Source organism: Vulpes lagopus, chromosome X, assembly GCF_018345385.1.
Source record: "Vulpes lagopus strain Blue_001 chromosome X, ASM1834538v1, whole genome shotgun sequence".
Taxonomy (NCBI): Eukaryota; Metazoa; Chordata; class Mammalia; order Carnivora; family Canidae; genus Vulpes; species Vulpes lagopus.
The window spans coordinates 85,623,328-85,641,971 of NC_054848.1; the positions used below are offsets into that span (position 1 = coordinate 85,623,328).

At 41.6% G+C, this 18,644-nt stretch overlaps 1 protein-coding gene across 5 annotated transcripts in view; it reads right to left on the reverse strand.

Annotated features, from left to right (window-relative positions):
* Positions 1 to 11,912: 11,912 nt before the first annotated feature.
* Positions 11,913 to 18,644, reverse strand: part of AMOT (angiomotin) — a 71,894-nt gene continuing 65,162 nt past the window's right edge. For 4 of the 5 annotated variants that reach the window (XM_041741065.1, XM_041741063.1, XM_041741064.1 and 1 more), the window contains 3 exons: positions 18,118 to 18,350; positions 16,135 to 16,854; positions 11,913 to 15,607 (listed from right to left, as the gene is read on the reverse strand). In XM_041741065.1, coding sequence (XP_041596999.1) covers positions 15,510 to 15,607; positions 16,135 to 16,854; positions 18,118 to 18,350 — 1,051 coding nt within the window. In that variant the 3' untranslated portion in view covers positions 11,913 to 15,509. The remainder of the gene's footprint in view (positions 15,608 to 16,134; positions 16,855 to 18,117; positions 18,351 to 18,644) is intronic. The other variant, XM_041741066.1, reaches the window with a different exon arrangement.

The following is an 18,644-nucleotide window of genomic DNA, read 5'->3' on the forward strand; positions in this document are numbered from 1 at the left end:
CCTCTCAAAAATCAAGGACCTAGGTTTTTATATAATTGAATTGCCCATAAGGTCTAGCATAGAGAGCTGAGCCAAAAAGATGAACTCACTAAAAATACTTAAGTGTTGGTATAGTACTTCACAGCTTGCATAGTGCTTTCACATATATTATTTTATTCCATTTTTATGGCAACTACAAGAATATTATATGTTGGGAAAGGTCATTTTGTCTCCTCATCCTCATGATGCTATTTTCATTCTATTACAATGCACTCATTTTACAAAACATTGGGAACTTGCCATTATTTTTATCATTAATAACTAACACTGATTGAGCATCTACTATGTAGCAGACATCAAACCAGGCACTGTGCCAAATACTGAGAATACAAACATAAATCCAATGTGTTCCTGTCCTGAAGAAATCTTGTGAATAGTTACACAGTTTGACAAATGCCTGTTAAATGATCATTTGGCCTCTGGACTGTATTGTTCCAATGATGAGGATCTAATCATCCTCTAAGCAGCTCATTTCATTTTCAGATAGTTCTGATAGAAAGCTCTTCCTCAGCCTGCATAAATCTTCCTCATTTTTGCTGCCACCCCTGGCTCCTAGACCTAGCCTTGGGGGCACAGAATATAAATCTTCCTTTTCACTTGGCAACCCTTCAAATAATCAAAGGCAAGTATCCTCAGCAGCTACCCCCTCTTCAGCTTCCCTGTCTCTGACTCTGCTTGTCCCAGCTCCCCACAGCTTGGTCTGCTAATCTACCCCAAGGACTGGGCCCATCCCGTTTCAGAGCAAGTGACACTTGGGGTAGGAAGTCCTCAAGTGGCCACCTTCAACCTCCTCCATTCCAAATTCCAATCACTGTCCACCTTCTCCCCCCACATTGGGACACTCTCCTTGTTCTCTCATTTCCTGAATCCCTGCTTCTTCCCCATCTGTGCCCTAGTTTGTAAAACAAGAGCTATCTGCAATTTAAGTGTCTTAATTAGATAGAGAGGACACACAGGGGAGGAGAGGGGAGGTTGCAGGTAAGAGAAAGAGGGGACTTTACATGTAGATCAAAGTACATGAAATTAGGGTGAAGTCCAGACCAAAGGTGGTGTTGATGGTATTGATCTTGATCTGGAAGAAGCATGCCTTATCCCCAGAGACTGATGGGCAGAAAAAAGATGAGTAGAGCCATAGGTAAGTTTGCTATTGAAGAGGGCTGGGAATTGAGGGTGGTCATAGGGCTGATTTAGAGCTGGTTAACACCAGCATGGCAAGAGCAGCTGATTGAACTGAAGCATATTCTGAGTGGTCAATGGCATGTTCTATTACTATATATTTTTAATATGAACCTCATATTTCCACCTGAAAACTGCTTTCACATTGGGGTGGGAGTTGAGGCGAACCGTGAGTGAGGGAGGTGGGTATTTGGAGGACAAGTGAGAAGAATGCTTTGTCTGGAATACTTTCTCTTTTTAATTTAAATTAATTAATTAACATATAATGTATTATTAGTTTCAGAGGTAGAGTCCAGTGATTCATCAGTTGCATGGAACACCAAGTGCTCATTACATCAAGTGCCCTCCTTAATGCCCATCACCCAATTATCCTTTGTCCTGACCCACCTCCCCTCTGGCAACCCTCAGTTTGTTTCCTAGAGTTCAGTATCTCTTATGATTTGCCTCCCTCTCAATTTTCATCGTATTTTATTTTTCTTTCCCTTCCCCTATGTTCATTTGTTTTGTTTCTTAAATTCTACATGAGTGAAATCATACCGTATTTGTCTTTCTCTGCTTGACTTATTTTGCTTAGCATTATACCCTCTAGTTCCATCCACATCGCTGCAAATGTAAGATTTCATCCTTTTTGATGGCTAGGTAATATGTGTATACATACCACATCTTCTTTATCCATTCATCTGTTGGTAGATATCTAGGCTCTTTCCATATTTTGCCTATTGTAGACATTACTGATATAAACATTGGTGTGTAGTTGCCCCTTTGGATCACTATGTTTGTATTCTTTGGGGTAAATGCCTAGTAGTACAATTGTTGGGTCATAGGGTAGCTGTATTTTTAACTTCTTGGGGAGCCTCCATACTGTTTTCCAGAGTGGCTGCAACAGCTTGCATTCCCACCAACAGTGTAAGAGAGTCTTCCTTTCACCAACATCTGTTGTTTCTTGTGTTGTTAATTTTAGCCATTCTGAATGGCGTGAGGTGGTTATCTCATTATGGTTTTGATTTGTGTTTCCCTGATGTCAAGTGATGTTGAGCATTTTTCATGTGTCTGTTGGCCATGTGTAGGTCATCTTTGGAGAAATGTCTGTTCATGTCTTCTTTCACTTCTTTACTGGATTTTTTTTGGGGGGGTGTTGAGTTTGATAAGTTCTTTATAGATTTTGGATACTAGCCCTTTATCTGATAAGACATTTGCAAATATCTTCTCTGATTTAGTAGGTTGTCTTGGTTTTTGTCAACTATTTACTTTGTTGTGCAAAATCTTTTTATCTTGATGAAGTTCCAATACTTCATTTTTGCTTTTGTTTTCCTTGCCTTTGGAGATGTGTTTAGCAAGAAGTTGCTGCAACAGAGGTCAAAGAGGTTGCTGCCTGTGTTCTCCTCTAGGATTTTGATGGATTCCTATCTCACATGTAGGTCTTTCATCTATTTTGAGTTTATTTTTGTGTATGGTCCAGTTTCATTCTTCTCCATGTGGCTGTCCAATTTTTCCAACACCATTTGTTTAAGAGACTGTCTTTTTTTCCCTTGGATATTATTTCCTGCTTTGTCGAAGATCAGTTGACCATAGAGTTGACAGTCCATTTCTGGGTTCTCTATTCTGTTCCATTGATCTGTGTGTCTGTTTTTGTGCCAGTACCACACTGTCTTGATGATTACAGCTTTGTAATATAGATTGAAGTCTGGCATTGTGATGTCACCAGCTTTGGTGTTCTTTTTTCAACATTCTGTTGGCTATTTGGGGTCTTTTCTGGTTCCATATAAATTTTAGGATTATTTGTTCCAGCTCTGTGAAAAATGTTGATGGTATTTTGATATGAATTGCACTGAATGTGTAGATTGCTCTGGGTAAGATGATACTCTATGTTGAAAACCCAAAATACTCCACCAAAAAATGGCTAGAACTCACATAGGAATTCAGCAAAGTGTGAGGATATAAAATCAATGCACAGAAATCAGTTGCATTTCTATACACTATCAATAAGGCTGAAGAAAGAGAAATTAAGAAATTTACCTCATTTATAATTGCACCAAAAGCCCTAAGATACCTAGGAATAAACCTAACCAAAGAGGTAAAGGTCTGTACTCTGACAACTATAGAACATTTATGAAAGAAATTGGAGAAGACACAAAGAACTGGAAAAACATTCCATGCTTATGGATTGGAAGAACAAATATTATTAAAATGTGTGAGATACTTTCTGAGGGAACAAGAACCTGGCCAAGAGCAAATATAGAAGTTCTCAGCTGAAATTGGAGCCTCTGAAATTGTTGCACCAATTTATTCATCTTTCTCCAGAAACCACAATAGCCTAGATACAGGAATGGAGAATATAGTTTGCTGGATTGAAAAAAAAAGTTAGTGAGCACTTACTTTTTTTTTTTTTTAAGTAGGTCTCACACCCAATGGAGTTGTGGGGCTCAAACTGATGACCCTGAGTTCAACAGTCAAATGCCCAACTAACTAAGCCACCCAGGCGCTCCAGTGAGCACCTATTTTTTAATCAGGCACTATTCTAGGTTCTAAGGATATAATAATGAGCAAAAATAGGGTGATTGACAATATCAAACAGTGCATGTAAGCATTTTTCCTTCCATTCCCTGGGAAATCACACAAAAGCAACAAGGAGAATAAAAGAAACCCTACAATCTTCATCTATCCACTAAGACAGATATATACAGACTCAAAAATGAACTTGCAGCTTCCAAAAGTATCTGAGATAAGAGAGAAATGGGAAGAAAGGATGGGAAGTGAAGAACTGAGAGCATAGCAAGAGCCTAGCAGATCTCAGGAAGCTTCAACAAAAATATACTTCCTGAAACTGACTGGTACATCCTTACTTGTAAAAGCTATGTCTCTAGCTTGCAATAACAGGTCTAGGCACTGGGATGAGTAGATCAGGGGTCTTCCCGAACTAGATTTGGCTCAGATGACTGATGAGGTGGGACTAGCCAAGGAACCACAGAGAAGCCACATTTTCAGGAAGATATCTGCCTCTCTGCCTCCAGAGAATTGAGCTTTTGGATAGTGAAACATGGAAGGCTACTCTGGCCCATTTTCCATAGTGAGAATCTTCTGCAAATAACTGAGACCAGATAATCCAAATCAAGGGTGGGTAATAAAAAAGGAACTGACACAGTAATGACAAAAGTATACTCTTTTAAGAAGTGGAAAAGAGCAACAAAAACAAAACACCATTAAAAAAGTATACTGCTGAGTAGATGGAAATTGTATGCAAATATTCCTCCATAAAATTAAAAAAAAATAGTGAAGTAACTAATCTGCTGACAAATACAAAGCAGCCATGAAGAAATTGGAAGAGACGGTGTTACAACAGAAGTTTAAACTAGCAGAACTCAGTGGAATGATCATATTCTGAGTATATTTTGAAGGTGGAATTGATGAGATTTGCTGATGGATTGATTGGATGTGGGATGTGAATTGCATGGGCCCATACCAGTGCTGTTGGAGGGTGGGTCTCTGCTGTGATCACTAACTTCAGGTGCCAACTTCACTAGGCCATGGTGCCCAGTTTTTTGGTCAAATACCACTGGAGGTGTTGCTATGAAGATATCTTTTTAGATTAGAATTAACATTTAAATCGGTAGACTTTGTATAAAGCACATTACCCTTCATAATATGGGTAGGCCCCATCCAATTAGTTGAATGCCTTAATAGCAAAGACTGTTTCCCAGAGTAAATGCAATTCTGCCTCAGTATTTTGGACTTGCCAGTTTCTCTCATACATATACATATACATATACATATACATATACATATACTGTTGTTGTTTCTCTGGAGAACCCCATTATAACTGTTGTCTCTTTCCACTCTGATTTACTTCCATTACATTCTCTCTCATCTTCCAGATCTAACAAAGGGGAAGTTCAGTTGGAGATCAATTTAGTTTGTGATCAGTGACATATATTTATGTGGTTTGTAGTCAATCCTGTGTATAGATAAATTATTGATAAACCATCCTAGTAAAAGAATAGACTCCAGAAATATCCCAGCTTCTCACTCTGCTGACCTATCCAGCATGGTAATACAAAGGTGCAAAGCCAGAGGTCTTAGCACTATACGAACATGTCTTATGGTCCTTGACACTGAAAACATGTAAGGTTTGAAATGTATGGATCCAGAAGCCGAGCCATGGAAAATGCCTTCAGCCACCTGATTTGCAAAATAGTATGTAGAATATTCGGTTCTCACTAATGTATAAAGACAGAGGACGTTTTGTTTCATTAAGAATATACTCAATAATGTAGTGTATACAACTATGCATAGCACTTTTACTCATTTTGTGATGGGAATTATATAAAATACAATTTATCAGAATTCTTATATTTGTAAAGGACAAACCTGGATCAGTTCGATGACCATCAGTTCTACTTCAAGTATGTAAAGTTGCATGTGTCAGCTTTTCAACTATCAATAATAACAGTACATTTTCATCAACCATGCTAGCAAAGCCTAAATTATTTTCCCATTCTCTCTATAGAAAAGGATATTATAAAATCATTATCATATGAAGAAGAAAACAAAAATATGATGGAAAGTATAGGAAAATAGTACTATGGAGGTGCGTTGGGCAGTTAATAAAAAATAATGTGTTGATATCACCTCACATCTGTCAGAATGGCTAAAATCAACAACACAAGAAATAACAGGTGTTGGCAAGGATGTGGAGAAAGGGGAACCCTCTTGCACTGTTGGTGGGAGTGCAAACTGGCACAGCGACTCTGGAAAACAGTATGGAGTTTCCTCAGAAAGTTAAAAGTAGAACTACCCTATGATCCAACTACTGCACTACTATGTATATACCCAAAGGATACAAAAATACCAATTCAAAGGGATACATGCATCCTGATGTTTATAACAGCATTATCTACAAGAGCCAAATTATGGAAACAGACCATGAATCCATTGACTGATGAATGGATAACAATGTAGTATATGCAATGGAATATTACCAGCCATAAAAAAGAATGAAATTTTGCCACATGCAATGACATGGATGGAGCTAGAGGGAATTATGCTAAGCAAAATAAGTTAGTCAGAGAATGACAAATATCATATTATTTCACTTATATGTGGAATTTAAGAAACAAAACAAACAGGTGATGGGGATCAAGGAGGGCACTTGTTGTGATGACCATTGAGTATTGTACGGAAGTGTTAAATCACTAAATTCTACACCTGAAACTAATATTACACTCTGTTAACTAACTGGAATTTAAATAAAAACTTTAAAAAGTAATATTTTGTTTTTATTTATTATCATGCTTGTGATATTTGTCAGCTTTTAAAAATTATAATTAGTTGTGATTTCTCATTCTAAATAAATAGTATCTAGTGTATGAGTAACTTTTTAAGGTCCTTTTTAATTAAGAGGATCTTCCAAATGGTCTAAACTTCAAGAATCACAAGATGTGGACCTCCCCCGGGCATGGGAGAAAAGAAAGAAGAGTTCTAAGAAATACATGCTTTTTATTTTTTTGATCCTTTAACTTTGACTGTTGGGAAGAATACAAATTCTATGTGTTTGTTGTGCAACTAGTTTCTAACACTTAACGGGTTACAAAAAAGTCATTTCTCTTTCCCCTTTCCATAGCTCCACTTAGTCCCAAGGTGTAATAGTGGCTCAGTAAGTGTCATCCTTTTCTTGGCCATCTACTGCAGTGTGACACATGCCTTGATTATTTCCCTTCTACTCTCCTTTGTTGGTGCCACTCAGTCCCCTACAATTGGATAAATGCAAATTACCATTGACTCATGGCTTAAAAGAAATGTAAACTATCCTGCTTTCCTCCTGTTCTGATCTCAGATTTTCCTGGGAAATTTATTCTTGTGGACATGTCTTCTTTGGAAAATGACAGGCCTAGTAAGAGATGAGATTGGGTATAGCCAAGACCGAATAAAATGTCAAGCATGGGCACAACTAGTGGGGAAGAAATTGAAGCTTGATGAATTGTTCTTAGGCCTACAGAATATTTTCAGTATATTCAGATTTTAAAATGTCTTTTATCCATGCCACATGGCCAATTCTGGGTGCAAGTGAAAGAATCTATGACCTCAGAGGTAGTATTTAGTCTCATGGAGTCAAGGAATGTAAGAGCCAGAAGGAACACTAGAGACCATAATCCTGTGACCTCATATTACAGAACGGTCACTGGGGCTAAATGAGCTGGCCAAGGTCATAAATATGGTTGTGGTTGTTTCAAAGGCTATAACCCATGTAAATCAATAATAAAAGTAACCAACAACATGTCTTGTTTGATCAGACACTTAAGTGGATCCATCCACTTAAGAGTCATATCTGGGGAGAAGAGACAGCCATTTCTCCATCAATGCTAAGGGTGAATGAAGAAAATAAAATGGCTGCCTATTGAAGTAGAGGTATGTGTGAGAGCTAATGTCCAAACTGGGCATATTCATTTAACTTTGTGCAGTTGGGTGTCAATTATATAGCAGGGAGACTGAAGAGGGTAAGGGAAGTAAGATAAATAAATGCCAGGAAATTCTCAGCCAATGTTTGTCCAAGTATGTAGTCTCAGGATGAGCTACATCAAAATCTCCCAGGAAGTTTGTTACAATGAGAATTCCTGGGGCTTACTTACCCTGGAACACTACAGGGTAAACTGCTCTGGGGGCAAGACCAGGTGGTGGGCAGTGAATAAACACTTGAGGTGATTCCAATACAGATGGTTTGGAGAGGCCTTTAAGAAGTACTGTTGTAGGTTAACATCAGAGAAAATAATGACACCATAGCAGTGGTGTCCTGTAAGCATGAGAACAGAAGATACTCAGAACAAAGCATGATGATGACCCTGCTGGAATAAGAGTTCAAGATATCTGGGTTTTAATTTTAAATCCATCAACCGTAGAACTTCGGGTTAGTTGTTTTACATTTTGTGACGCACTTTATTCACTTTGCAATGGGAAACTCGAAAGATTTTAAGCAGAGGAATGACATGATATAGATTATAGTTGCTGCTGCATAAATATAAACACAAATGCTAGAATAAATATATTGTTGCTGAATAAATATAATTAAATAGTAGTACAAGAGTAGACATGGCACAAAAGTTAATATGCTGTCAAAATAGTCTAGGTGAGGGCAGCCCGGTTGGTTCAGCAGTTTAACGCCTCCTTCAGCCCAGGGCATGATCCTGGAGACCGGGGATCGAGTCCCACACTGGGCTCCCTGCATGGAGCCTGCTTCTCCCTCCGCCTGTGTCTCTACCTCTCTCTTTCTCTCTCTCTCTCGCTCTTTCTCAGGAATAAATAAATAAAATCTTTTTTAAAAATAAAAGAAAAAAAACAAAACAAAACAAAAAACAAAATAGTCTAGGTGAAAGATAGTGGTAGCCTAAAATAGGTTGTTGCCTATAGTTGGAAAGTAGTGAATGGATTTTGTTCATTTTGTTAGGATTAATGATGGATTGGGTAACAGCGATGAGGAAGAGGGAGGCATCAAGGATGACTCATGAGGTTCTGGCTTGCAATGAGTAGTTGAGATTTTACGGGGTATGTGTGATTTGAGGGTTCAGATGATTGAGCATGAAGTCCAGATTAAGTCAGGGCTAAAAGCCTAGGAGGAAATGGCACATCAAAGGATTTCAGATCTCTTGGAAGTCAAAGGGCAGACAGAGTCAGAGTACGAGACCTGGGAGGATGGAAGCCTGTGACCAGAGAGTGGGGGCACTGGTGTATGGAATTTTCATGATGGATCAGTTCTACGTGATGACCAGGTCTGGGTTAACCAAAAGCACAGCAGGCTGAAGTGAAGTGGATGTGGAGGTCAGTCAGTGGAGTTGGACAGGACACTGAGCTAATAGGACCAGGATGCTGATTGGGTCATCTGAGCCTGGAGAGGACAATTGTGACTTCTGGGCCAAAATCATCAGTGATCCTAGGATAGTGAACCAATCAGTAGATGATGATAAATAAGGAACAGGTAGATGACAGGGACTTTAAAGGAGCTGGAGCTTTTTTATGAGTGGAGGAGAAATAGCTTAGAACCTGCACTTGGGAGCCTTTAAAGAAAATATATTTCCTTTTTTAGGATGCTGGGTGGTTCAGCGGTTGGGCATCTGCCTTTGGCTCAGGTCATGATCCCAGGGTCCTGGGATGGAGTCCCACATCTGGCTCCCCACAGGGAGCCGCCTTCTCCCTCTGCCTATATTTCTGCTTCTCTCTCTGTCTCTCATGAATAAATAAATATTTTTTAAAAAGAAAATGTATTTCCCTTTGATATTTGGTTGTAGAATGTACCCCTTCAATTTTGAGAAAGTAGGTTTGGTTTAAGGCAGGAGTTGTGAGATCAAACAAAAGCTTTGTAAGTGGCAAAGCATAGACATGCTATTGTCTTGTTTGGTTATATGCTTTGGTTCCAGGAGTAACACTTTACACTTTTCATTGTTAAAAATTTCATTTTCATGCATACTGAAATATTTATGGATGCAATGGTATGATGTCTGGGATGTGCTTCAAAGTAATACAGGGAAGATGGGCAGAGGTTATAAATGAAGGAGTCCCCATGTACTGATAATGCTGAAGCCCACTAACAGACACACAGAGGTGCCTTGTACTATTATGTTTTGTGTATGTTTGAGTTTTTCTTTAATAGAAAGTTACAGAAACCTCATCCTTATAGATTCGGCCCATTGTTTTTGACTGGCACCTTTTTATGTTCTCATTTTGTGAAGCTCTCTTATCCCCTCTTCACGAGGTCCACAAGGACAGATTCTTACCCCATTTTACTAATAAACCTCTCTGATCCTGTGAAGTGACTTATCCAAAGGCAAACATCTGTTTAGCTGCAGACATAGGACTAGAACTCCCATGTTATATTGACTACTGGACCAGTACCTTCTACTGCCTCATAGAGTGAGCTTGTAAGTTTCCATTAAGAGGTGTTGAAATTTGGAGTAGTTCTCTCCAGCCTTTGATCTTGGAAACAGTGGTCTTCGTTTGATTGCAGGTCCAACAAAGTGACATTGCCTCTGCACATGCTATTCCTGCTGTTAGGGTTAACGCCAACACATCCTTCAAAGCTCAACTTAATCCTCCCACCCCCCTCACACACACATACTCTGCACTGTCCCAACAATCATACTGTCCTTTGCACTAGTTCTGAATCTTGTTCAAACTTTTTTCATTTTGTGTGCCACAGCGAATTATAAATATATGTATGTGCATGTCTATGTGTCGTTTTCTCTAGTAAATCAGAACCATGAACTCTTCTTTTTTTTAAATTTTGGGGCCTTTTATGTAATAGCAACATCTTATATGTCATTATTCAACAAGTCAAACATGCCTGAAGCCATTGTTAGGAGCACTCAACAAAAACAAAAACAAACAAACAAACAAACAAAAAAAAAAAACAAAACATGGGAGCCTAAATAAAGACCCTGTATTTGGCTGGCTTGTGCACCTGACAGGCAAGTACTGGTATGAAATTTTAGTATTGCTTTCTTTCTGGAAACTGAGTCTTGTCCCCCAGGAGTCTTCACTCAAGTATCAAGGTGACTGCCAAGCACAGAAGAAAGTATTCTAAACCTAAATCACACTACTTTTTTCCCATAAAAACCTTCCTGCAAGAGAAGATGGACTGGGAGAAGGTGGGAAGCAGGAAGTATTTTTTTCTACAACTGTGTAACTCAGACTGTGAATAGCTCATCACAGTAGGGGAGGCCCAGGGGAAGGGGAGATGAAGTACCCACCCAGATGATCACATCAGTTATAATACCAGCTAATATCTACAAAGCTCCTACAATGCAATCTCAGTCACTTTTGGAGGAACACTGAATTTTCTCCCTGCAAATGACAGTTCATTAAGAACTGGGCACGATAGACTTCTGAAAGAAATGCTTCACAAAGCTTTGTAAGAAGGTGTGGTTGACTTGATGCCATCTTCTTCGTCCTGAAAAAGCATTAATGGGCTTTCACACATAGTTTCCAACACACTCATCATAAATATGAAGGGAATGCAGCCCAACGTCATAACAAATCAAATTTAGAGTCTCGTGAATTCTATATCCTCTTCCCACCCATTTTGCAACACCCATCAAACCAATTTCACTGTAAAAAGTGTCACTGCAGAGCCCAGCTCATGGCGCATCTCATCGTCCTCAGCAGGGTGGGACCTAGCAGTAAACAGGAGGTGCAGGGAGAGCAGTGTGAAGGCAGCTTTAACATTTTCAGTGAAAAAAGCCAACTTGTTTGCAGTTTTGATTTGCTTTTAATAACAAGCTCTCTCAACCAAAACTGATGAATTGGCATAAGAACAAGGGTACAAAAGAAACATCAAGGGGGCCTTCCAAATTGCTAACTAAAGGATGAATTCTCTGCTTTGGGTGGCCATCATTTTATCCCTTGGTAACAGGAGATAAAAAGACGCAAAGCTTTTAATTTATGCTGCCTGAATACAGAAAGGAACTGGTTAGAGCATGTGGCCTGTGGTGTTGTCTTACTTAATACTTTATAATCACATTCCATACTTTAAGCAAATGTAAATTCTGTCGCATGCTGCCCTTGAAAGGCAATTTCAGTGCATACTAAATTGGAGGTAATCACCGATACCTCATAAATAAAGCCTCTGTTGGGTAAACACCGAAGCATTTACCAAACAGCACTGTACTTTAAAATAGCTAACTTTATTGTCAGTGAAAAGATAGGCACAACGTGGATTCAAACCTGCTTAACTTTATTGGAACTAGCTCAATTACAGAACAGGGTCTCGATCATTATGGGGCCACATACATTTTCAACCAAAGGTGCTTCTTCTCTAGCCATCTGCCAACCCCAGGTATCCATTTTATAAACACATGCCATTAATCACAAGGGAGGCCAGAAGGAGGTTTGATGACTCCATGTCACCCATTGTTGCTATTGGAAAAAAATAAACTTCTGACACTTGTCCTACTGATGATGAATGACACTCGAGAGATCTCTTTCCAAGGATCATGGCAGACTGAAATCGATGGCAATTAGCCCATAGTGGATGCCTTCCTTTGAAAACATGTTTAGGAAAAATGCACACATTTGAAGTAACACATTTCATATGTGAATAAGCAATTGAGATAACAGGAGATTGTATGGCTAACAGACACGAGAATATCATTTATAAAAGTTAGTCCCTATGTATACACCTTAAGCTGCCGCATTATGAGTGTTTAGGCTCTTCATAAAAAGTAGTTTGCACAGTTTGTTCATTTTCCAATTGTTGTACCCACCCAACTGTGTAACAAAAGAACACTTGGTGTTTCCTATGGCAGATGATGGCAGATATTTCCATTTCTGCTATCCTATCATCCCAAAGCTCAAAAGCAGCATGGAAAATAAATCCTTCATTGAAACAACAATTCAGATACATGATTTTAAAAAGAATGTTGAAGCTACTTTTATTTAATAAAAAATTGTTAATAGCAGTTTTTATATCAAGTAAAGTTCATTCTAATGAAGTTTTTCTGTACATGGGACATTGGGGTACAACTGACTTAAAAGGTCCCCAGAGACCACCAGGCAGTACAAGTTAAGACAACAAGGTCACCCTTCTGTCCTGAGGTTCCAGTAAAATGCATAGATAAGTGGGAGTCCAGAAAGAGCCCCCAAATGTTACATATCCACACAACTGTGAAAAGGTGACTAACATGACATTTCTCCCATAAATCGGAATTTTTAAAAGGACACCTATTAGAGATTCTCTGAAAAGGCTGAATCTACCTTCTTTGTAAACAGAATACACTGACATGGACTTCTTCCATCTCTTAGATGTACGATATCACTTTAGCAAATTACCTGGGAGTAAAAACTGAGCCCAAAAGGATTGCCTCTGGTATGAGGGGGCAGAGATGCTGTGGCAAGTTCAAGGTAGCCCTCAGCCAAGAACTTCCTCCTTTCCCAAAAATACATGAGTCCAAAGAGATGGCTGCCACATAGTGTGGAATGTAGGACATTTGTCACCTTACAGAATGTGATTAAAATCAGGGCTCCTAGAGCTAGCAAAAATTCTGGCAATGTGTTATAACCACAAAAGGAGTAGATGAGAGGTTTAATTTTATTTGGATTAATTTATTTGTCTAGAAAGTAGCAGTCCTGAAGTTTGCTACTTGTGGCTTCTACTATTTGAGGACTTTCTCCCTTATGGCCAAAGGACAGTATGAATGAGAAGTGAATTAGAAGTAACACAACTACGCTTTTAATTTCTATTTGGGATTCACTTGACGACTGAGGACTAATGTGTAGGATGGTCACTTCATTATTCAAATGTCAATACTGGCTGAAAATCATATCACTCTCCCTCTACCCCACAAAATAATTCCTCTGGAAGAGAATTAGGAATGGCAGAAAAATCATTTTAAATATGCCATTCCTGTGGTCACCGAGGAACCCTCTAAGATGACCTGAGACAGCCAATCCCACAGCAAGAGAAAAAGTGAGGTCAATTTCTTCAGGGGGAGTTTCATGTGACTCTGCTGAAATGAGGACCAGGGGGAGACCTTGAGAAAGGCACTGCAGGAGAGGCAAGGTAGGAATTTAGAACCTCAGACAGACTAATCAAGCCAGGGACATCTTACAAAATACGTATGCCCTGGTCCATGAAGATGCTTTTTCTTAAAACGAGGCTTGTTGTGGATAAGGGTTTCCCAAAAGAAGCATGGTAATTGGCAGGATGGAAAGCAGTGTTGTGTGAACTTGAAAAAAGTCACGTGACCTCTCTGGGTCTCAGACACGCCTCATCACTAAACTGAGGGGGTAGGGCTCTACTGCTACAGTTCCTTCTGGCCACTATGCCCCACAACATAATATATCAGGCCTACTCTTCTATTTGGCTTCTAACTAACACATCCCCAAAGTTCTACCCCCCACCCTTTACCTAGTACCCCCCCGCTCCCCTCACCCTCCCCTACCCCTGAAAACTGATCTTAATGACATTGTCTGCAGATGTGTCACCTTAATGAAGGGCAGAAAGGTGACACAGAGCAGGGACCGGGGGCAATCAGCAGCCATTTTGCATCCCTGGAGGCAGCTCTATGACAAAGCTTGGAGCCATGGCCTCCTTGGTCCCTATCCACATGCGCATTTCCTGCTGCTCTCCAAAGGTATTCTGAGATGGAGTCACTGGCTGTAAGACGGCATAGCTAAGGATACATCTACAGCCCATCTCTTCCCCGGCTGCAGCACAGTACTTTGGGCTTCTGATGCTATTCCCTTGGAGGTGATAGTCAACTATGCCTTTTAAAACGTATGCTAAGAATTGGGGAAAACACGAGAAGTTCTTTCAGGGTAGTCACCAGAGATTCAAAGCATTCGGCCCATCACCAGAAATGCTTCCTCGTTTTGCCAATGACTGGAAATTTGAGACTGGTGACACAGCCAGTGAGTCTGTGCTGGAGAAGAAATAAACGCTAAGCAGATTGGTCTCAGGAAAGGCAAGCGAGCTGTGCTGGTGGCCACACACAGCACCTCATGCAACTCTCCATCAAGGCCTCTGATGGTCTAACTCCCTACGAAAGAGGAAGTTATACATCATCACACAGCTAATTTACTCTCCTAGCATCTGAAAGCAATATATTAATTATCCAAATGCATAAATTACTCCAGAGTATATATATGAAATGTATGAACTTCCACGAGGGAACCAAAAGAATCCACTTCCAAAGCACCACTGAAATGAAGATAAACTCCTGGCACAGGGCAGCTGGGAAATCGGGAGGGAAAATTAGCTCCAGCACCCTTCCACACCCCAATATCCCCTGCCTTTTCTCCAGCTTACATAGCTCCCGAAACTATTCTCTTCCATGAGCCTGAGATGAGAGCTCTCTCTCTCTGGATGCTGCCTAGATGGTAAGTGTACAAAACAGCACACGTGCAAATTCTCTCTGGCTTCCCACTTCTGAACTACATGTTACACACTGCCTTCCAAACGTACTGTGCTCTTCAATAAAAATGATCTGGAATATGGCAAGGCTAAATAAAATGACACATGTTGAAAACATTCATGTACATCCAGCCATTAACAGTCCTAGCATTTGTATAAATCCCAACAATAAACTTCAGAGCACAGTCTGATTAATCGGTCTTTAGAGGTAACGCTCTAAGTGTGTACCAGACTAGGCTGGAGTTTGTATGGTGTTACTTAAGTACTACATCGTCTCAATAGAAAGCCCCTTTAAAGAACATCCCCCCCAACCCTAGTCCTCACCCTCAAAATAAGAACAAACAAAAGGGAAAAATGATTAAAAGCACTCTTGCTGAGCAACCGCAGCTCTCGGATGTGCCGTTTAGATGAGATATTCTACCATCTCTGCATCAGGCTCTTGTCCCAGGAGGTGAATGGGAGCTTTCCTTTCCAGAGTATTGGAGTGGAAAACAGGGCCATCTAAACAGAGACAGGGGATTAGAAAGCAGTTAGGGATAAGGTGACGATTCCTAGAAACAGACACCTTCCGAGCCACGAAGCCAATGGCAAAGTGAGACTTGCCTGACACCCCCTCCCCGTGTCCACCTGAACATTTGCTTCTACTAGGAGAAGGGCCTTGGCTCACCCCGGTTCCCATCCTGGTGTCCCAAGAAGCCATTTACAGACGCTGCCCTTGTGCCTTGTGATCCATTCCCTTTAGCACATGAACGACTGTGGCCAAGTGACCAGCGGGTCAACAAACCACCTGTAATTGAGGGCAGAACCCAAAGCTTCCCCAGTATGGACAATCATTACCTGTCTTGAACATAAAGACTCCTAACTCTGGGAAACGAACTAGGGGTGGTGGAAGGGGAGGAGGGCGGGGGGTGGGGGGAATGGGTGACGGGCACTGAGGGGGACACTTGACAGGATGAGCACTGGGTGTTATTCTGTATGTTGGTAAATTGAACACCAATAAAAATTAATTTATTAAAAAAAATCATTACCTGTCTTATCGGGATTGCAGGTCACGCTTGGTATAGACAAACGACGGGACCCAGAACTGGCAGCTGGACTTGAAGAAGCCTCAGCTGGAGCCAGGGCCAGAGCTGGAGCTGGAGCTGGAGGAGAAGCCGCAGCCGGAGCTGGAGTTGGTGCCTGAGTTGGAGCCGAAGCAGAAGCCTGAGATGCTTGCGGAGCCAAAACTGGAGCAGTAGCCGAAGCTGGAAGCGGAGCCGGAGCAGCTGAGGCAACCTGAACAGCAGCAGTGGGAGCAACAGCAGCAGCAGCAGCAGCAGCAGCAGCAGCAGCAGCAGCAGAGGCAGCAGCGGGAATCGGAGTGGCGGGAGCTGAAGAAACAGCAGTAGCAGCGAGGGCAGTGGCAGCGGCCGGAGATGGGGCAGAGGCAGTGGCAGCTGGAGCGGCGGCAGCAGCAACGGCAACTGGAGCGGCGGCTACCATGGTGGTGGTGGTGGCGGCAGCGGTGGCAGTGTTGGTGGCTGCGTTGGCAGTGATGGCGGCAGCAGCAGCGGCAGAAGCAGCTGGCATGGGAACAGAGATGGGAGCGACAGCGGCGGTCTTGTTTGGTTCCGTTCCCCGTTCCGTCTGGGTGCTGCAGTCACGGCTGCCCGTCTTGGAGTGAGCAGACAGCAGGGGCGTGGACGGCGGCACCGGCGACGGGGTGGAAGGGACGGACTCCGCGCGGTAGTCTCCACCCAGGAGAATACCTATAGGGGAGAAAGAGACAGGGGTTAGGCAGGTATGGGTTCCTGGGACCCAGATGCACACGTCTACTGGCCCTCTTCTTCCATGTAGAAGGTTCAGGAGGAACTTTCCTTGTGCCTCCGGAGAACCCAGAAGGCGGGTGTGGCAGGTTCATCCCACCTGGTCCTCACTCTCCACCCCAGCACCGTGGATAACACTTTTAGGTGTCCTGTGAATCAGTTTTGATTTTTTTCCAACGGCCACTGATTTCCAGTGAGCTTTCAGAATGCTTCTAGTCAGTTCCACTTATCACCCACATCATCCACTACCAGACAGCTGGGAAGGATTGGGGAAAGAAGTTTGTAGTCATGGATGAGTGTGAAAATAATTTTGTAAATGAAGGTTCTAATCAAGACCGTGGTCCCTGGAAAGCGTCCTCTAGCCAAGGGATACTGCAAGTGTCCGAGAACCAAGAGGGATATCAGAAACAACAAAAAGACCTAAAATTAAAATACAAAGCTGGTTTTCTCAGGATCTAAAAATGTACCTCATGGTGTCCATGATATTTCTGGGGTTTTGATTAGAGGGTAAGGCATGGACAGGAATGGAATGAAAAAGTACATTCCATTCTCATCTCAGAACATTCTGATAACAAAAACCTGCCACCCAGCATCATTTAGCTTAACTAGAACTCTGAGTCCTTCTATTATATAGGAGGAAAGAACAGAGAAGATCTGGAATTCTGAAATCTTGACTGACATGAAGCTCACGTGGGCTTTGGACAAAGACTAAAGATCTCAAGTGGCAAGGTCAGATCTGAGAATTTTTAAAAGGAAACTGAAGTTATCTTCCTTCCCACCCAAGGAGAACTCAGAACTCTTATCTTTGAAGGCCTTGGATTCAATCAATGTTCTCTCAGTGAGATATCAAAATGTGGAAGAGCTCCTTTCAGGAGGATAGAAACCCAACCTGGTATATATCATCCTCGCTAGAATGTGGACCATTGCTCCTTTTCCTTGCTGAATGGGCACATATCTAAGTCAGGGCTATCTTTATTTTATTTTTTTTAAGATTTTACTTATTTATTCAAGAGAGACACAGAAAGAGAGGTAGACACATAGGCAGAGGGAGAAGCAGGCTCCCCACAGGGAGCTTGATGTGGGACTTGATCCCAGAACCCCAAGATCACAACCTGAGCCGAAGGCAGATGCTCAACCACTAAGCCACCCAGGCATCCCCAGGGCTCTCTTTAAATGGGTCACATTAATTGTCTTTACTGTCATTACCTAGGCTCCCCTTCCAGCTCTTGTCATCTCGCTTTTCCTCCATGATGGGGGTGCCAGTCAGGGTGGAAGAATGTGAGAGCAAGCCTGATCCAGCATTGGAAATGGACATTAGAGACTTTGCTGGTCGCATGGATGACAGCTGCTCTGTCTTACTTGGCTCCTTCCGGGAACGCTGCTGGAGTACTTTGATCATGGCATCCTTCTCAATAATTTGGGCATGAAGCGTCTTAATCCTAGGAGTCAAAGATAGAGAACATATAAAGATGTTGCTACCTCCATGTTCTGGTCTCATGGCCTTCATGGACTTAAGCTTCCAGTGTCTTTTCAACTAAGGGGTGCTTTAGTTATTTCTGGGTTGTAAAGCAAGGGACAGTGTGCCATGCTTTTTAAAATGCCTTTCTCCACACCCAAACGAACATAGTAGAGCATGTGAGAGTTGTTGCTTAAACCTCACGAGGCCAAAGGAAGGTACTGGTTGTGGGGGAAGCTGCATGTGAGCAGGTAAATCAATGTAGTGGGTACGATAG